General features: G+C 45.3%; 2 protein-coding genes across 3 annotated transcripts in view; one reads left to right on the top strand and one right to left on the bottom strand.

Moving 5' to 3' along the window:
* nampt2 (nicotinamide phosphoribosyltransferase 2) overlaps window positions 1-6,658 on the bottom strand; it is a 37,223-nt gene extending 30,565 nt beyond the window's left edge. Inside the window, exon 1 of one of the 2 annotated variants that reach the window (XM_063214917.1) lies at window positions 6,365-6,658. In XM_063214917.1, coding sequence (XP_063070987.1) covers window positions 6,365-6,412 — 48 coding nt within the window. In that variant the 5' untranslated portion in view covers window positions 6,413-6,658. The other variant, XM_063214918.1, reaches the window with a different exon arrangement.
* Window positions 6,659-7,271: 613 nt separating this feature from the next.
* Window positions 7,272-21,534, top strand: part of cadpsa (Ca2+-dependent activator protein for secretion a) — a 226,774-nt gene continuing 212,511 nt past the window's right edge. Inside the window, exons 1-2 of the mRNA XM_063214916.1 lie at window positions 7,272-7,746; window positions 7,956-8,318. Of these exons, the coding sequence (XP_063070986.1) occupies window positions 7,983-8,318 (336 nt within the window). The 5' untranslated portion in view covers window positions 7,272-7,746; window positions 7,956-7,982. The remainder of the gene's footprint in view (window positions 7,747-7,955; window positions 8,319-21,534) is intronic.

Here is a 21,534-nt window from a genome sequence, read left to right as displayed (position 1 = left end):
CTGTGCTTTATGAAAGTTTAAGTCTATAACATAGTGATATCAATCAATCCACCCCACCCCACTGACATGGATAGGCCTTGTTTTTTGGCCAAGTCTCCTACTCATTGACCCCCCCACACACACACACACACACCTCACCCCCATCACTGACATGAGAAGGCCTCTGTAAGTGACACAAAAACACACAGAGACAAGGGTGCCACTTGTCTGGAAGTTGCGTACTAGTAGCAATGCGTACTTGTAGCGTGGTGCTCCATTAAGGGCATCTGACCAACATTTCTCATACTCTGTGAAGACACTGCCACGGCCAAGGAAATTCACCTTCAAAGGGTTATACTTAGCTCCGGAGCCTGTCGTACTTTCCCAAGTGGCCGGGGCCCGTGAGGTTGTATTTATAGGGTTAATGCGTGTCTGCTGATATGCGGTCCAGCAGACAACACCAAAGTTCAGAACGTGAGCAACAAATTCTCAAAGTGATCATGCAGTCCTGCAGGAGAGTGCATCAAATTGGCAAAAAAAAAAAAAATCCTTGGAAGAGAGCAGGGGAACGCACATGGTCCTTCCCTACACAAGGGACTCCTTTGTGCTCTTTCAGACTCCCAATTTGATAATTAGGAGTAAGCACTTCTGCAGTGGTACGTGCAAGCCACAATTTACACAAAAACAGCAATCCACGAAAGCAGGGCGCTTGTGAGATCCGCCACTCTCTCTCTTTCCCTCTCGCTCTGTCTCTCACTTGCCATCTCTCTCTCTGTCGTCAACTCTGATGTTTTCAGACCCAGCATGAACAGCCAAAAGCTCCATGAGGGCCAGCCTATATTTTGCCAACAAGGCCTCACAAGGGAGACAGGCAGGCAGGCAGGCAGGCAGGCACAGGGGTGAAACGCATTAAATGTCACATGAATGGAATTTAGGAATTTCCAGCGGACCCTGTGCCTTTGATTTCTAGATGGCTGATGATGTCTACAGCCGGCCCACCAGGCAGGCCAGCTGACCGTGGCCCCCTTGAACTCACGAGAGCAAGAACTCAGAAAGGGCTCAGAGCTGGCCTGCACCATGCTGTACTGCGCTGCTGACCACCACAACAACATAGGAGGGGGGAGAGGGGCAGGGTTCTGACTGAGTGGCTTCTATGTTCATAGTTTGCGGTGGGGGAAAAACTCCACGTAGGAAAAGTTTCCTGCCTGCCTGTCTGCTTATTTGTGAGAGGGGACAGCATTAATAATAATAATAATAATTAAAAAACTAATTCTGCACAGTTCTCGGGCACTTATATGGAGGACTAGGAGCTGACCCTCTCCAACAACTACGACCAAAAACATCACAATTTAGTTAAAAGGGCTGATGGCACACCTTTTTTTGTTATCTCATTTTCAGGAAGATGAGGAGCTGACAAATATCGTGTCCATATATGTTTAGAAATGTTTATTTGCAAGCAAGGGTGTAAACCAATCTGAAGTCTTGCTTTTATTGTGGTTAGGCAACTGTGTCAGGGAACCACCACCAATATCCAACTTGTTTGACAAGCTGCGGGTCAAAGTCAGCGCAATGATAAGCACAAACAGTATTGCATAACCATGCGTCACCATAAAAGTTGAAGGACAAAACAGAAATCATATGACCCAATTCTGTTTAATCATTTCTACGTTATGAGGCCTCCTTCATCAGACTAAACAGACAAAAACTTTCACTAGGGCTACACTGTTCCCCATACCACTCTATGGCACAGCACCACAGAATAAAAACTGAGCACCACAAATTGATCAGCAGCCACGTCAGTTCACACAACACTTGCACTGGCTCAATGTGTTTTGCCTGTAGCACCACACAATCAGTGTTGAAATGGAGTCCGACACAGAACGTGGCACACACACACACACACAAATCACACAGGCTTTATTGTTTATTGTCCTCTCTTTGACCAAGTTCACCAGCAACAAGAAAATCATAATGGAGCCAAAACCATTTCTGTTACAGTGAGCCTAAATGGCTTTTGTATTGTGCATACTGACTAGGGATGATTAATGTGTGTACTTGCCGATACCGAGTACCGATACCGATATCTTTTACCACCAAAATACAATGAAAATAAATGCATGGCCTTGTTTTTTTCCACCTGTGATATTTTTATTGTCCATTTCCATGTAGATTTAAATGTTGATAAATGTATGAGGTGGCACTTTTTTTCCATGCTGCTTTCAAGTCCACAGAACGTGACAAGATTTTGCATTGTTTTGTGTAATAGCAGTTAGGGCTGTCACGGTGTGAAATTTTAGGCTCACGGTTATTGTGGCCAAAATTACCACGGTTTACGGTATTATCGCAGTTTTTTTTTTTTTTTTTAATGCCAACACTAAAGGCGACATGGTACCGCAAACCTCGAACAAAAACCTTACATTGCGCAATCATTTATAGCCTAATCCTCGTGTAGCCTAATAAACACAGGGAAAGCTTAGACCCTGAAGAATGTTTTAGCACTACTTTACAGATATTTGAACATATTGTTTGTGCGTTATTGTTGTTAATTTATTACAAAATGTCACGTTTCAAATTTCACCCCAAGCCCCCACTTTCACGGCGTCTCCATACCTTTCTATGAGTAGACATCGAAAACGTGGATAAATCCTAGCATGCATAGTGTCAAAATGCTCCTCTAGCATCCATGGGTTTAGAGCATATGTAGTTTTTTCACTGTATTTCAACCACATGTGCAACCCGACTATAACTAAACCAGTTTACTGTGTTACGATCGCAGATTTTTTCCCTCCCCTGGTGCTTTTGCATTTTCGAATGGACTACCTCCATATGACCAACGCCTTTGCACGTGACCCCTTTACAGTTAGTAAACACATATGGCCATGCGCCATGTACAGACACTAGATATGTGTTTTTCCCCGAAATAAGAAAACAGATGGTCACGGTAACTTCAGATATGCGGGCTGTGCAAACTCCATACAGTGAATGGGTTGTGCTCTCCCGACAGCACCGCAGTGAACTGCAGGCATGGCTCGACTAGTGAGTGGGGACGCAACGCAACCTGTTTACACAGAACCTCTCTAGTGATGAGGCTGTGCACACATGCCTCTGTCTCGCTAGCCAACGTAGCCTAACGAGTTGACACCGGGCAGCAAGCACGTGAATCATGGCTCTCATATTCTGGGAATGGAAAACATAGGCTCTTCGACACGTATGAAAAATTACCAAAAACGAGCCAACGAGATGTTTCGGCGAAGCTTGGCATTCCCCAGGAGGCTACCTTGTGTTTAAACTGCTCCAGGCTGCGTCTCCCCACGAGTCCCTCCCACTCCCCCTCGCCCTTCTCATCTCTCCTATGCCAGCAAGCCCAGCGCGACTTTCCCAATTCCAAGCAGTTCTTAGAGTGGCTTTTTAAAACTGTGTCAAAAAACACGTTGTAGGCTAGGCTACTACTGTACAGCAGGCTATGCAACAGTGTGTTATTTATCGGTGTAGTAATTTCAAGTGCCCAGTCTAGCCGCGTTTTGCATGCATAACCTGAATCACACTGTGCAGAAACTCGCCAGAAGACGTTTGTCGAATGGGAACTTTACAAACTTATTTGACATCATAAGAGATGACGACCCGTGCGTGGTCTATGCTTCGAAATGCATATAAGCCTCGTCTTTCTCAGCGCTCATTTTTGGCAGACAGGTAGAGACAAAAAAGAGGTGAAATAATACAAATTCGGTTTTAGTAATCAACCGCTTACAGTGTTCAAATTGGCTCCTCGGACAAACGTGACCACTATAAGCGGATTCCACTGTTAACATTCTGTACGGTTAGGTGAGTTATGGAAATGCAGATATTGTACGTCTCGTCACCGTCAAACTATTTAGGAGTGTCAGGGATGAAAGATATCCCGGTGTAACGGTGTGCGGTAAGGTAACCCACCGAGATAACACCGTATTTTAAAATTCAGACGGTTATCTTCACCGTCATCATATTTAAGCGCGGTTACCGTGAAAACCGGTAACCGTGACAGCCCTAATAGCAGTATCGTTCCTGGTATCGGCAAGTGCTTGACGAGTATGAGTACGAGTGCAATGAGCAGTATCGGGTGCCGATACCGATACCAGTATCGGTGCATCCCTAATACTGACCTATGTGTCCTATAGCCATTGTCTTCACAGATCAAAGACACACACGTTCAAACAAGCAATGTGAGAAGATTTAGGAAAATACCTGAAGAACTTTAAAGGTTGTAGCCTCAAAATGCACAATGTTCCAGCAGAGAAATGCAGTCGTTAAAAAGACTTAACAACATCACAACCTGGTCACTGCCATTCTACAAACAGAACATTTATAACAGGGGCAAACAGGGCTGCTCTTTTTGTATTGAATTCAGCTCTTTAAAAACAGTGTGCGAATCAAATCATTTTCCACCTGTATCTTCACAGATAGCCCTCCATTTCTCTGCCTGCAATGGGTCCCTCTTACATACACAACGTGAAGCTGACAACACAACCAGGCCATAACAATGTTGACGCTGCATAGCAGTGGCACGTCACGTCACACACAACCAATCCAGGATATGGCAGCACAGCCAGTCTAGTCTGCATTATTCAGAGCCCATAGACCCAGACTACATAACTAGCCTGGTATTTGCTTAAACTGCATATTTTCCAAGTGGTCAAGTGCGCTGCCACACGCTAGGCCTACTGTTACTTATGCAAGTGGGATAATGCCTAAGTCCCGTCGCTGGCTGCTATGAATTGCATAACAGATACATGTGTTGAACCACCTGACCATCTGCTGATAAAGACAACCTGATCTTGGCACGGGCTGGGGAATTGTGTTCAAGTACGTACTGTGCTGTGTGTGTGTGAGTGCATGCACGGCCTTACTTTCGGTTTGAGCAATCAAGTTTCCCACCTCCCACTACCAGTGCCACCCCTTCCAACTCTCACCAAAACACAGCAGTCCACACACACACACACACACACACACACACACACACACACACACACACACACACACACACACACACACACACACACACACACACACACACACACACACACACACCTATATCAAACACCAGAGAAAAGAGTGAACTTTGAAAACATAAAAAACCGAATTGTCCTATTGATGTTAGTTGAGTTGGTACAAGTCAGTCAGTGACTAGAAAGTGAGCATGAAGGGCTAGCTGGCATTTTGCAAGCATGTGTTCAGGGTCATTATGGATGTCAAACTGGGAATCAGCCTTTGCCATTTGATATATTTAGATAACACGCGCAAACACTCTCATACTCATAATCCCCGCCACCCCCTAACCCTCACACACACACACACACACACACACACACACACACACACACACACACACACACACACACACACAGACACACACAGACACACACACACACACACACACACACACACAGAGACACCAGGAATGATGTGCCTCCTTCACATAACCAATCGCCAAATTCAATGTAAGTCTTAAGCTGGCGAGGTCTCCAAAGGTGATTGATGCACCCCGCCACCCCAGAAAAGGATGACTGCAGACAGCGCACGTAGCTCTACTCATCAGCGACACAACTAAAATCCGCCCACTTGCCAGCACACACTGCACGTAGGCTTCTGACACAGAATAGACTGATGATCCCTATTAAGAGGCCTTTGACATCCAAAATAAATCTGAACAACTGACAACTGAGGGAACAGAAATTGTTTTTAAACCGTCTCCATCCACCCCATGCCCCTTCGCAGGTATGGAGAGTATCCAAAGCCGCAAAGGGTGAGGTTAAGTTAGGTAATGTCAAAAGGCAACACGACACATGAGAACTGGAAGTTGTGTTGTAGCTTAAATTACAGCGAGCGACAACGTGGTAGCGAGTCCTCAGCTACTACCCCAGATCAAATATGTTATATGGGACAAGCAACTTTCTTTTTATATGAAATGCCAATCTTTCACTTTCGTGGCCAGTTTCGTTTCCAACTAAATGCTTGCCTTCGGTGTCCTGGCATTGCTCGACTGCTACTAGCTCCACCCACCGCCGCTTTACAACAATTGGAAAGCTAGCTAGCCAAAGCTAATTTAACTTCAACAGTATGACACTGCCCTGATCTGTTATCTTGGCAAGTTTATAAAGAGGTCACATAAAGCTTTTTACAGTTCTCATACATTACTCACCCCCATGTTGAAGATAGACAATTACGTTAGTGATGTTCTGACATGCCTTGATCTGCCAGCTAACTAGCAACCTGAATAAATTGGCTGGCTAGCTGAATGCCCACAACCTTTGTTTTCATCTGAAAGGTCGAATCGATGGGCTGTTGGGTGCCAATGTATACGGCTCTCTGTGCGGTCTAGTCAGTCCGATCATAGCTTCCATTTACTCACCTTGTAGGAGTCGGTCGCGAGCAAAAAATTAAAATCCTGAGCTGCCATCTCTGCGTTGTAATTCAGACGAAGTTAACCGCCTTGTTCGTCCGTGGCGCTACTTATACCGTGAATGACAGCGTGACAACCTCTTGGGCGGAGAATAAAGTCGCAGTCTGCCCCGGTATGTAAAGTCACTCCCTGAACGTGATTATCTAACTGAAGTAGTTAGTCAACTTGGTAGTCTACCCACTGTGGTCTACCTGAGCTGTGAATACAATTCAACCGTGACATTCACAGCTCTAAGCACATCATTGAATGGGGGTGGGAAAGGGGCAGGCCTAACCAGATGCACAGAGAGCACGTGACTAGATAGTACACGAGTGTTGTGACGCCAGAGGTTTGATGTGTCAATCCTGGGCAGCGGATCTGTAAAGAAAGATTTCTGTACCCTAGTTCTCCTCTCGTAGCCTAAACTGTTGAATTTGCCTTTAGCAATGAAATCACACGTAAACTTTCAAACACACTTAGCGACATGGTGTAGGTACGCGTCCGGATGGGAGTTCAGCCCTGGACTAGAGCCAGCAGTTTTATTATTTCTCGGAAAGGGCCGTATACGAAAGTAAAACCTTCATGGCGACTAGTACTAGTAGCCTACTATAGGTATCATTTCCATAGAAAACGCAGTGTCATGATTTCCTGTAACACCCTTCAGAATAAAGATATATATAGGCATGACAGTGCAATCGCATAGTCTATGAGCGTGCAGATTGTAGCCTAGCTTGTAATTTTGAACTTAGTTTAGGGTAGCCTACGATTTGCCTAGCATGGTTTTATGATCCCCTCGTTGCCAACTAATTTCACGAGGGGATGGGGGAAAAACAGACGATTTGCCCATGCCGTGACAGATATTCCCAGCAATCCCACTCAATAGCAAATATAAACTTCAAAATAAAACCTGCTAAGCCAGTTCTGATAAGAATATGAGGCTCAACGTTGACCTGGGCGTTGTGGTCACTGCACTGACAGCTACAGGTTGCTGTAACAATTTCGATTTCGCGGAAACACCCGAACCCCAGTCAACCCCACCCCCAACCCCGACAATCTGATTCTCTAGTTCAGAACCATGGCCAGCGCCTGCTGCGCTCCCCCAGGAAGTGGCCACCATCGTCAGCGCACAATTGACAAACCACGACAGGAAACACTGAAAATCGTTAGACAAAACACATCTCTGGGAGGCGTTTTTCTGTCTTTACGTACATCCCTCCCCTCTCTGTAGTATCTCGCAGCAAATCCCCGGTGGTGCCTGGAGAGTTAAAGCGCAGAAGAGACGTAAGCAGCAACACTTTCATTCGACAGGGGTGTTGGTGTCGGTGCGACCAGTCTCACCAGGCTCGCCCAACGTAAGTGTCAGTGTTATTGCTTGCATGCATCTCCTGAAGTCTTGTGTGCCTGTGTTTTATTTCATCAAACCAACTTGAAACTGCAGCATTTAAATCACTTTTTTTCGTATTCAGACGCAACACTTGGTCTTCATAGGCTACTTTAAGCTCGACTTCTTGTCCTTTTCTCACAACATCTGTATGTGTGCATTTGCTTTACATCTTTCTAGACTAGAAGGTCTTCGGTTTGAATCAAAATGCTAGATCCATCATCGAGCGAGGAGGAGACCGAAGAGGTGCTGGAAGAGGAGCGCAAAGTAGTGGCAGCACCAAAGGTTGGCGGCGCCCGCGTCTCTCCAAGTCGGACCAGTGAAAGCTCTGCTGGCTTGCAACCCAGTCGGAGCAGCAATGTCCGTCCATCAAGTCCTAGCCCTTCGGTGGCGAGTGAAAAAGAGAAGGAGGACTTGGAAAAGATGCAAAGAGAGGAAGATGAGCGAAAGAAGAGACTGCAGCTGTATGTCTTTGTCATGCGCTGCATCGCTTATCCATTCAATGCTAAACAGCCAACCGACATGGCGAGGCGGCAACAAAAGGTAAGATGTTTGAGAAAATGAAGAATCTTTGTTAACAGAAAACAGTGACAGCAAAATAACACATGTGATTGTAAGCATCACTACTCAGGGAGACAATCCGTGATTCTTCTTCACTTAAGTCTGCCATTTTGAAACCCCTCCTCATCACTGACACCAGTTGGTCTCACTTCTCAACGTAGGCTTGTGATTCTCCAATTACTGTATAGTCTATATGTCCTCGCTATGTAGGCTAGTTAGATATGTGATCATGCCATACTATGTTTCTTAAACTTTCTTTCATTTTCTTCTTCTTTAATTTCAAGCAACAATTTTGTGTTAGTTATAGGTTAATCAAACGCAGGTGGCTGAGTCCAATCGGAGTTGATAGGGATTTAAAGAAAAAAAACTTATCCTTTAAGCTAAATTTCAGAAATCTTGGTTTGGCTACTTTGACCGAGTTTGTTTCATGAGTTGTGATTTTTCTGAACTAATACTAGAAAGCTGGTAAACACTTTGGGAGAATTCAGTGATTACATGTGGCCCTCTGAGCCCAATTGTATAGGCATACATTTAAAATAGTTGACATAAAATCTGTCTTCTCAATCAAACCTGATAGGCAGAGTTGCATTTATTGTATGACTGGAGGTTTTGGTTTTCATTAAATGGCAATACATTACTGAGGAACGGATGGCATACAGTACATTGATAGTGGCCTCCTTAGTGTATGCTTTTCCAGACTGTGATCCAATGTTTTGTGCAGACAGACAAAATTATGCGAAACAATCTGTGGATGATGAAAAATACCCTTTTTCAACTACTTTTTTGTCTCACCTATATAGCCTACGTTCAGGCGGCTCAATCAAGATTCAATTTCTAGATGATGGTTTGAATAGAGTTGTGATCGTGATAATTACCAGCTGAGCTGATGCTGCCGTGATATCACCGTGAATATGTTCATGTTGACAATTGATACCACACTCAGAATGAGAGATTATGAATGCAACAGAGACACTAGTGTGCAGATTTCTTTCATAATATTTTCTCCCAGGAATTGATGATAACATAGACAGGCACTAGGTCTGGTAGAAGCAAGTCCACATTCAACCTATAGTCTACTGTCCTCGTTTTTTGTCTTTGTCTTCAGATCGCTAGTTGAAAGCATGTCTGCCTGACTGCATGCCTATTTGTTTCATTACTAATGCACTTGATGACACCATTAGTTGATTGGACAATTTGTGAAATTGTCTAATGTTTACGAGCAGGAACATACTGTACAGTGTGATGTGGTAAGCAACAGGTTTATCAAAGCAAAAACCCTTAATGTATTGAATCCCAGCTTCACTAGAAATAATAATTTTAAAAAAACGTATGGTGCTTTGAAGAATAGTGATTCATGATGACCACTTCTTGTTCTTAAACCTGCTGTTGAGCTAACCTTTCCTCAGTGGTGAGTACTGGTGAAAGGCTTGTTTTCATGCTAGCTTGCAAGGTCTTTGGAGACTGTGACAGGGAGATAGTTAGGGGCGTGGGGGGTTGGCGTCTCTCCCTGGATGTGCAGAAGCTGGAGAATAGTGCTATTGATCTCATCTCAGAGGGTTTTCCAAATGGAAAAAAAAATCTTTGATCATTTCAGAGGATGACTCTCGACCTGTCTTCATTCCCTGCGCCAGCACCTCTTTCTGTTTACCTGTCTCTGTCTTTCTCCCTCTGATGTGTAGTGTGTGGTTGGGTGTGTGGTTGGATTTTGCGTCATTCTACTTATTGTCAGTAGAATTAGTCAGTGATTCCCAACCAGGGGTACGTGTACCCCTAGGGGTACATGAGCACACTGCAGGGGGTACTTGGAAAAATGTAATTTCAACAAATGTATGTAGCATAGTTACATTGGCATAGAGGAAGCGATATAGAAGTTGAGTTAGGGGGTACCCATGGCCAACAAAAAGGCTGAGGGGGTAAGACAAAAAAAGATTGGGAAACACTGTTCTATAGTAGCTATACGTAGACTATCGTCTATAAGTAAGAGTTCCTAGTCTTTGCCTTGATTGCTCCATCTATGATGTGTGATCAGTTTGGCATCATATAAATGCAACATACCTAGCTGTTTTGTAGCCCTACAAAGAGACATGTGTCCTTAATTCCTTCCTAATTAGTCCTCTCTTAATGTTTACCAATTAGAGTGGTTGCTGTGCCGTTTCATCTCTCATTCAAGTGAAATATGCAAAGCAGCTGCTGTGCTGCAGTTGCTGTGTCATTTGAAAGACGACTGCTGTTAAGAGAGGCGAGATGAGGCGAGAGGAGAGAACAGCACTCCAATTATGGACCGCATGTGCATAAGCTGTCATATGTCTTTCTCTTTTAACCCAGTGGAAGGTGCGCCAGGCAACACGACACAATACCATCCCCTTGTTCTATTCTCATTCATATAAGCACTAATTTTGGCACCATTCATACCATTAAATGCACAGTGTGTACGTTTTTTACTCATTCATTACCAAGATGTTGCATGTATGCTGTCCATGCATGAGTGCAATTTTTTCATGAATATTTACTACCCACCATCAATTTCTAAGTATTCATTATATGTACGTATTCAATATGGCTTGGAAATGTACACTTTTCATACATGAATTGAGGTGGACCCTATCCATGTAAATGTGACATTTTGAATTGCCGGTCATCTTTGGCTGGAAAACCCTCTGTGGTCAGACCAGGAAATACACACTTGCTTATTCATATTCATGAAGAAGATCAGAGGTTTGAATGGACAGCATTGGAAAGATACCACTGAAATTGCACACCAGACCTTTAAAGGTGCTTGGTGTACATTTTTTAGCAGTTACTTTCCAGAATCCATACTGTCCATTTCATTCCTTTCCTCAACTTGATTCAATGCGGGTCTAGTGCAGCCAGACAAGATCTGTGCAGTACTTTTGACCTACCAGGCTTAGACATCTTTGGCTGCAAAAACTGATTAATGCTACCGCTGGCTTACTTACTTAGTAGGCCTACATATATTCAGAAAAAATATCACATTTGTGAATGGTCAGCATACATTTTGCATACAAATAAACAAAAATGTCTCACCTTTAGACCTTCAGACATGGCCCATCTTGTAAATCCTGGCAATGACCAAGTTGTAATGTACATTACTAAAGCCGCTGTGTCATAGTAGTCATGTAGTGTAATAGCGCTATGGTAAAGAAGAGTTGTATGAAGTAGTCAGCCTTACTTTGTTTAAAAAAAAAAAGAAAGTAGAGTAGCCCAGCCGGGACTCGAACAAGGACCTTCTGGGGTAGTAAACTGGGGCTCTGACCACTACACGCCCCAGTTTACTACCCCAGAAGGTCTGGGTTCAAGTCCCAGCTGGGCAACTCTACTTCCCTTCGCCACAAATGGTGTCAGAAGTGGGATGGTACCGTGAGGCCATCGGAAGCGTTCCCATTGTCTGTGAGCTGTAATTCCATGTGAGGGACGCCCAGGATTGGTGACCCCGGTGTGAGGGACCCCAGTGATGGGTGAAGCATTGATGACGGGGCACATTGGATGGGAGAAGCATGATGGGCAGTTGCGTGAGGGACACCATGAGTGTGTGAAGCGCACGGGTGCACTTCCCGAAGGGGAAGGCAGTGTGATGGAGTGACCATCACTAGGGTTGTGGGTGTGTTCTGACTGTCACACCAATGAGCCTGGCTCTTTGGTGTAGCGGTCAGAGCCCCAGTTTACTATCCCAGAAGGTCTGGGTTTGAGTCCCAGCTGGGCAACTCTACTCCCCTTCGCCACAAATGGTGTCAGAAGTTGGATGGTACCGTGAGACCATCGGAAGCGTACCCATTGTGTGTGAGCCGTAATTCCATGTGAGGGACCCCCAGGATTGGTGACCCCGTTGTGAGGGACCCCAGTGATGGGTGAAGCACTGATGACGGGGCACACTGGATGAGAGAAGCATGATGGGCAGTTGCGTGATGGACACCATGAGTGTGTGAAGCGCATGGGTGCGCTTCCCGAAGGGGAAGGCAGTGTGATGGAGTGACCATCACTAGGGTTATGGGTGTGTTCTGACTAACATGCCAATGAGCCTGGCTCTTTGGTGTAGCGGTCAGATCCCCGGTTTACTACCCCAAAAGGTCTGGGTTCAAGTCCCAGCAGGGCAACTCTACTCCCCTTCGCTACAAATGGTGTCAAAAGTGGGATGGCTACCATGAGGCTATCGGAAGCGTGCCCATTGTGTGTGAGCCGTAATTCCATGTGAGGGACCCCCAGGATTGGTGACCCCGGTGTGAGGGACCCGTGATGGGTGAAGCATTGATGATGGGAGAAGCATGATGGGCAGTTGCGTGAGGGACACAATGAGTGTGTACTTCCCGTGTGATGGAGTGACCATCACTAGGGTTGTGGGTGTGTTCTGACTGACATGCCAATGGTGTGTCCCGAAGGGGAAGGCAGTGTGATGGAGTGACCATCACTAGGGTTGTGGGTGTGTTCTGACTGACTTGCCAACGAGCCTGGCTCTTTGGTGTAGCGGTCAGAGCTCCAGTTTACTACCCTAGAAGGTCTGGGTTCGAGTCCCAGCTGGGCAACTCTACTCCCCTTCGCTACAGTCTTTTTTTTTACTTTATTGGATAGGACAGTGTGAGAGGTGGAGAGGAAGCGAATGGGGAGAGAGATGGGGAGGGGTCGGCAAAGGACCTGGGCCAGGAATTCGCCTTTGGCTAAGCCCCGCCCTCTTTAGTTACAGTTGCTAGGTCGGACAGATAAATTTTCAATGCTGAGATATCAACGTGATTTATGCAGTGACTGCAAATCGCAGCAGTTATTCACTCCTAATAAATAAAAAAACGCATTCATAGTATTGTGAATAGGCTATAAGTATTTATTTTCTGAACGGTCATGCGATGCATCACAGCTATGGGCTCTTCTATGGGTATCGATAGGCATTGTAACCAGCACCATGGTAAGCTGAGCTCGCATATCTTTTGAGCCCTGACTCAAACTTGCTAGACGAAAACGAAATCACACAACGGCTATGGTCATCTTCAAAGCTACCACGGCAGTGTGTAACATTGACGTTTGGCGTTTATATCTTCAGTAGCTTAACAAAATAACGTCCATCAGCTGGTCAAAACACTCCAGCCGTGACCGATAGTTAACTTTGCTAGCAGTGTTTCTTCATTAATTAGGTCAGAAATCCAAAATCCTACTCTGAAACAGGTTCGTGGTTTGCTTACAACCTTACTGAAAAGTGACACGAATGAGATGGTGGCATGATCGGAGCACACAAAGTATGTTTTTGATCCGTGTGCTTTCAAGTCGAGTGTGAGGCTGCCGAGACCCTTCAAGGCAGACTATCCAGCTGCTAGTAATATTAGTAGGGTTTTAGGTAAAGAGGAAAGCGATTACCGGTCCTGTTACATCGCGGGGAAACTTGCACCTTTGTCACAAATACCCCAGGCACAATTTCCAATCATATTTTAATAATAATACGACCGTATCTCGCTAACTACTTGAAAACATGCGATTTCAGCATTGAGTTCAATGGAGTGCTGTCAAAACTGTCCGAGGTTTGTCCGAGGTTGTCCTTTTGCTGCGCTGTGATTGGTCAAAAAGCACTTAAGGGCGGGCCTTAGCCAAAGGTGAATTGAACCCGGGTCAGCCGCATGGTAGACGAGTGCCCTACCGGTTGGCCACAGCAGGGCCAGCCTTACTAGCCTATGTTCCATTATTGAGCATTAGCTTCAACCCTACTTCAAACACATTGATTAGTTAGGGCCTGGGATTGTATTCGCAGATACGTATTTGCATGACAAGTTTACTGTATGTCCAATAGCAATAAAAGTAAAGATAACACAGCCATGTCCAATTCAATCCATTCGTCTGTGGTACTCAGTGTGCAGGGTGATCTGAAAGCAGCTTCCCAAACTTATTGTACCGGGAACCCTTTTTTTTGCACCTAAGAATATTTTCACACACACCCCCTCCGCCCTCCAAACAGCAAACATTTTTGTCCATTATTGTTTTAATTTAAAATTCAAAGGAAGAGTACATACAATTATTAGCCATAGAAGTGAATGCTGCTACTAACCAATATATAGAATTAGGTTAGCTATTAACCTGTGGTCCCTTCTGTCTGTGCCCCCCCCCCCCCCCCCGGTAGTTCCGTAACCCCCCTAGGTGCCTCCGACCCCCAGTTTGGGAACCACAGCAATATACGGTACCAGCAGAGAGAGTAGAGAGAGAGAGGTTCCATTGGCCCATTGTTTCCTGGTTCTATTATTGGGGGGGGAAATCCCCCTTTAGGCAGACCTAGGCAGACCTGAGGACTGTTCTATTCAATGCTAGGAGCATTATGACACGCCCCTTTAGGCAGACCGGAACCTGGTCATGTTAGGTGCCCATAGAAACCTATTATGTTGGCATATCTCTATACTTAAAGAATCTCTGGTACCACAGCCATAGCCCCAGCCCCATCCGCCAGCTGTCTCAGACCCATAAACTGCAGACAGGTGCCATTTATCCCCGCCCAGACAGCGCTGCACTTAATCCAATGGCAACACTTTAGTCTTGGAAGACAGAGACAGTGTGTGCCGAGGACAGGCTTGTCTTATCTCGTCTGGAAGTTAAATTATACGAGGAAACAAATGAGATTGCTTTTGTTTGTTTTATTGTCTGGTCTTAAAGGATATGGTTTATTGTTGCTTTGGAATTGATTAAGATGTCACACCAATGGCTTAAGGTCTTCCGCTCACAGTCTTGTATACCGGGTACAATGCACCACACATTTTCTGTCTTTGATTAGTGTCAATTATTCATGGCATCATTTATTTCTCGTTTATTGTTAGGGATTTTCTATTGCCAATGCTGAGCCCAGTTGTGTGCGTGTGTATGTGTGCCTGCGTGTGTGTGTGTGTCTGTGCACGTGTGTGCATGTTTGCGTTCAGGTGTGTGTGTGTGCATGCGCGTGTGTGCGTGTGTGGTGTGTGTGTGTGTGTGTGCATGCGTGCATGACATGTCTTATGTGTATTCAAACATTTTGCACTGTTACTGTCTGTCACCGCTCCTTTGAAGAGGAGCAGCAGGAGGAGTTAATGCATTATGAATGGCAACAGGGTTTTGAAAGCTAATGATGAGCGAGCCAGGAGGACATGTCAGGTGTCTTACTTACCGCAGCCTCACTGCTGGACAACAACCAGCCAGCACTGGCGAACAGGCAGGGAACACAGGGCTCAATTAGAGTGAGGTCTGTCATTGAGCATTTTAGCACAGCTAGCTATGCCTTAGAAACACACATATAGAGGACACAAATGAGAGAGAGAGAGAGATAGAGAGAGAGAGAGAGAGAGAGAGATGGAGAGAGAGAGAGAGAGAGAGAGAGAGAGAGAGAGAGAGAGAGAGAGAGAGAGAGAGAGAGAGAGAGAGAGAGAGAGCGCGAGAGAGAAAATACATTCTCATAGGTGCTGAAAAGGACAAATAAAGACAAACGAGAATAGCTTGAATATCTGAATTGTGCTCTATGTTGCGTTCGTGGCAAACTTATTCTGGTAGCCCTTTCATGCAGATGGGATCGCCAGTAATCCCGTTTACTATTTGCCGAAAAATCTTAACGGCATCATAACAACATTACCAAGAGTCTTAAGGGGTATGCCACTATTTTGGGGCTTAATACAGTTAAAATCGTTGGCCAAGGTTTATTAAGGTGGTAAAGTGTCTTATTTTTCATGTAAGCCGTTGTCTTGCTTTAAGACAAGTTAAAAGAGGGAGTATGTCGCTAAGCTAGTGAAAGTCAATGGATCCGTGTAGCATGCTTTAAGGAACATATTAAGACATGGTCATTGCCATTTTGGTGACAAGAAGATAACAGATGCTCTGCAGGAAAGGGTTAATTATTAGAAAATCACAAATCCCTCTTCTTCAAATCACCTTCACCCTCTGCAGATACAGTATAGATTTCAGCTGTCACCGTGAGTACAGTTCTCTATTTTTGTCACCCGCCTAATATTTGCACAGACACTGACTGCTTTGCCACAGTAAACACTTTGGTGCGCTTGCGAGACACGACCTGCTTCTCGCCTCTGTCGCCCACGTGGCTCTGGTGGCACATTCATTAGCGAACCCGCCCGCAGTCCCTAGGCCAATGACACCCTTCCAGTGGGAGTCCACAAAGGCATCGTGGGATTTTTTTCTCTCTCGTTTCTTGCACACCAAAAACATCTTAATAGGATCTTTGGAAGGAAGAGGTCTCGCAACCAAGCCACAGTTAACTGTTGTAAACAAACCCCTTCTCTCTCTCTGTCTCCCTCCCTCTCTCTCTCTCTCTCTCTCTCTCTCTCTCTCTCTCTCTCTCTCTCTCTCTCTCTCTCTCTCTCTCTCTCTCTCTTCTCTCCCTCTGTTCTCGTGGGCTTGTGAAGTATGAGAATGAAAAACATTCACACATTTGGGAACATAATCAGTCTTGTTTTTCTTTAGTCCAAACACCATCTCTCTGTGGTCTGGTGTCATGTGGGAAAAAGCCCAAAAGCCAAAGCGAAAACATCCCTGTGTCTGGTATTAGTAAAGTACAGTGAGTGGGCACACAAGTAACAGAGTCATTCCCAACCAGGGGTATGTGAGCACACTGCAGGGAGTGTGTGAAAAGATGTAATAACTAGAAGCACTCAGAGAGTGCAAACCTCCGCCAAGGCCATTGGGTTACACCCTTATTTTTCTGCCTTGTTTTTGCTTGGAGTTAGAAATTGGAATGTCAAAATTGACCCTATTCTGCAATGGTGAAGATAAAAAAAAAAAAAAAAAAAAAAAATCCTGGGTCCGGACCAACATGCAATCAAGTCTTCCTTTTGTCATTTCCAAACAACCCCAGACAAATAAACAAACAGACAAACAAACCAAGGCGACCGAAAACACAATTGGCGGAGGTAATAACAAATGTATGGAGCCTAGTCACATTGGGCTAGACTATAGAGGAGGAGATCTAGAGCATGAGGAAGGGGTATTCATGGTGAGACAAACGAGTTTGGGATGTACAAAAGACAAAACAGGCTGGCAAACACTGCCTTGGACTATTGAATACAGCTGGCTGACCAGGGGCGTTCAGGCTGAAATTATTGTTTATAGGTCCAGCTCCTCCTGTGGCTTTCTGTAAATTTTCCAGTATATGTTGCCATTTGATACAGTTTCAGATTTGTTTGATATTTTTTGCATATGTATGGTACATGATGTTTCTAGGAGGGAGGACCACACATGTCGAAGTTATTTGAGATCTTATAGCTGGCAAGCTTGTGACAGAATGTGACATTGATTTGTGTGTGTGCACTAAATGGTGTGTGTGTGTGTGTGTTCGTGCGTGCGTGTGTGCGTGCGTGCGTGCATTTGTGTATAGGCATGTTTGTGTGCACGTGTGCGCGTTGTGTGTAATTGTACATCTTCCGCTGGCATCTCTGTAGCCAACAATGCTGGCCCAGTGGCAAGCCACTCCGCTTTGTGTTTGTGCACATGCATGCATGTGTCCGCACTGAGGCCAACAACAGCCGTTTGCGGATGCACACTTCCTCCAGCCTTTGTCGCCCCGCTCTAATCTGGGATTACACATCCATTTGCTGTTGACCCCACAGCTCTTACATAAGAACATGGAAAAGCATGTAGTTGAAGGCTTGTATGATCGTGAAATAAGAAAAGGGGGGGAAAGCAAGTGAAGAAGAAGAAGAAGAAGAAGAAGAAGAAGAAGAAGAAGAAGAAGAAGAAGAAGAAGAAGAAGAAGAAGAAGACTAAAATAAGAACCAGGAAAGGAAATATAGCAAGTAGTGAAAAAGCTGGTATGCTTGTAAAATAAAAAAAGAAGAAAAAAAGGATGCAAAGAACATAAGAAGATATTAAGGAGGAGGAAGAAGATAGGGGAAGAAGAAGGGGCCAGAAGAGATCACATGTACTGTATGTAGAAGTCTGTAAAATGAAAAATAAGATGAAAAAGGACACGAAGAAGAAGAAGAAGAAGAAGAAGAAGAAGAAGAAGAAGAAGAAGAAGAAGAAGAAGAAGAAGAAGAAGAAGAAGAAGAAGAAGAAGAAAAAACAGCAAAGGAAAGATATCAGTATGGAGAGAAGTGAAATGGGCTAAGTGGAATGTAAAATAGGGGCAGGAAGCAGTAGGCCCTAGCGTTCAGAGACTTGCTTCTTGGGAGTGACTTGGAGGCAGTTGAACTCAAGGTGCAGCGTGCAGCAGCTTTTGGAGATGAAATACGTACAGCCGAAAGCCTCAGCCAATTTCTGTCCCCGTGGACGAAGTGTCAGGAGGTTTTGAGCAGAAAGAAAGACTGTGAGTCATGGATCTTTTCAGGATGGAACGGGACTGTGAATAGGAAAAATAAAAGAGATAAAGGCAACTGGAGAGCAGTAATTTGCGTGAGGGGACCTACAGTTTGAATGTCTGTGAAGATGTGACTTTTGTGAATAGAGTAGATGTGAGTTTTGTGAATAGACCTTTCTTCAAACACCTTCACTGAAGAGACTTCAGCTTTTTGTCTTTTTGAGGACAACTCGGACACAGATTTTGGGCTAGACGCCAGAAATTAGTTTGAACCAGTGCTCAGGAACCACTATGCAAATAGATCTATAAGTTGTTTTGTTTCTGATGGGTTGGAAATATAATTGTCTACCATTACATGCTACACAGACTGTACATCTTACAGTGCAAAAAAGGTAATCACAGTACAAAGTACACAGTATTTATGTGTCTGTCTGCGTCTTTAACTATATGTATGCTGCCATTTTGACCATGACTCCCTGGCAGATGAAATTCTTAGTGTCTATGGGACAATCCTGGCTAAATAAAGGATAAATGAAGAAATGACAAAATGCATAGGCCTACTACAACATAGAAACCAGTAATGCATCCCTGCAAGAACAGGGGCTTTGATCCTCTCCAGCTCCTCTCAGGGGATTTAGTGTGGCCCTGTAGCCACCACAGATACAGTATGGCTCCCTCGAGGCAGGCGCTGCTCCTCCTCCTGGCTCCTGAGGTGGTGGGTAAACAATGCTGCGTGTCCAGGGAGTTGGAGAGGGGTGGTGGGTGGTGGTGGTGGTGGTGGGGGGGGGGGGGGGGGGGGGGGGGGGGTGCATGTTGTCCACAGCATGGGGGCCCCACCATCTTGGGTGTGGAGCTTGCTAATGGCACCCTGTGTTCTCCCTAGGAAGCTATGGCGACCTCCCAGTCCCTCCCATCTCCCCCACACAAGGATGCAAACAAGTAGAGACAAATGGGTCTGTTGTCCCAGGCTCAGGGAGAGAAGGGAGACCCAGTAATGGGTTCTCTATATAGTGTATGTATTGGGTGGGTGGGGCCCTTTCAGATGTCTTTGTCCTAGGCCCAGCCACAGCTGCCAGCGTCCCTGCCCTCACATACACATTACATTACATTACATTGCATTTGGCAGACGCTTTATAACCAAAGCGACTTTCAGAAGAGGACATAATCAAGCCAACATCACAAGCAAATACAAAGTGCACAGGAGATATACAGAACAACAAGTGCAATTACAAAGAGGGGTTAGTTTTTTTTTTTTTTATTTTTTTTTTTGTGTGTTTCTAGAGGAAGTAATGAGAACACACACACACAAACACACACTCACAAACTAAACTAAACTAAACATAATGTCAGGATTCTGCCCTGGGGCAAGGCCAGTTCAATCATTAGTCTAGTAGATTCTCTCTGGCTGCAAGAGAGGTGCTTAGTCTTGCTGCCTCTGGGAGACTGTTCCACCACTTGGGAACCACCACGGAGAACAATCTTGACTGGGAGTACCTAGAGCGACTGGATGGCAGAGCCAGACGGCTTGTGCTGGATGAGCGCAGATCTCTTCCAGTAACATAAGGCGTTAGTAGGTCCTTCAGATAAGCTGGGGCCGTTCCTGTGATGGTTTTGTAGGCAAGGGTCAATGCCTTGTGCTTGATCCGGGCGGCGATCGGTAACCAGTGCAACTCAATAAATAGAGGAGTAACATGGGTCCTTTTGGGTTGATTGAAGATCAACCGTGCCGCCGCATTCTGGATCATCTGCAGAGGCTTTAGCGCACAAGCAGGTAGACCTGTCATGAGTGAGTTGCAGTAGTCAACGCGGGACAGGACCGTGGCCTGGACCAGTCGTTGTGTAGAATATTGTGTCAGCACAGGTCTGATATTCCGTACGTTGGACATCTGGATTCGACAGGTCCGGGTGACCGAGTTGATGTAGTTGGAGCATGACAGCTCATCATCAATCATGACGCCAAGGTTTTTGGCGACTTTGCTTGGGGTCACGATGGTGGAGCCTATCTTGAGGTTGATGTTGTGACTGAGCGGCTCTTTAGCTGGGATCACCAGGAGCTCTGTCTTGGCCAGGTTCAGCTGTAGGTGGTGGTCCTTCATCCATGTTGACAAGTCGGTGAGGCAGGCACACACACACACACACACACACACACACACATCTCCTGCCCAGCCCAACCTATTGCAATGTCCCCAGATAATACTCCTGTACCCCTAGGCTGTTTTCTGAGGAGAGATGAGCATGTTGAGCTACCTGGACCGCATTGTAATTACATGTGTATGGAAATATGTGCATCTGCCTACATGCATGTGTGCACGTGCACACGTGCACACACACGCACGCATGCACGCACTCACAATTTAGCATGTTTTCTCTTGCTCTACAACACCCTATGACAAGTTACAGTAGGGTTGGGATGGTTTTGGGCTGGGCATCATTTTTTCAGTTTTTTTTGCTTGTTTCGATGTTTTTGGCCAAAGTAAAGCTGCAGAAATGTTGCTTTGCTGACAGGTTAGGGTCAGGGATGGTTTTGGTCAGGGCATAGTGTAGCATATTCGTGTTTAGTGGCAGAAATGTGCTGCGGCCGCGGGAAAACAACTTACTCGTGCAGGTCTGTTCACATGACAAAACGGCTTCTCAGCAGCGTTGCCGTCCATGACTTAACAAGAGCATGTATTGCACTAACACACCGAATGCACTAGCGTATTGGTAATACACCTTGTCATGATGCCAGTCTGCACACACACACACACACACACACACACACACACACACACACACACACACACACACACACACACACACACACACACACACACACACACACACACACACACACACACACACACACACACACACACACACACACACACACACACACACGGCAAAGCAAAAGTGACACTCTGCATAAGCATAAATGCTTTATATTTCAAATCTGATATTATCCTTGAC

This window comes from Engraulis encrasicolus, chromosome 14 (genome assembly GCF_034702125.1).
Source record: "Engraulis encrasicolus isolate BLACKSEA-1 chromosome 14, IST_EnEncr_1.0, whole genome shotgun sequence".
NCBI lineage: Eukaryota > Metazoa > Chordata > Actinopteri > Clupeiformes > Engraulidae > Engraulis > Engraulis encrasicolus.
This window is presented reverse-complemented; position numbering and strand designations above follow the sequence as displayed.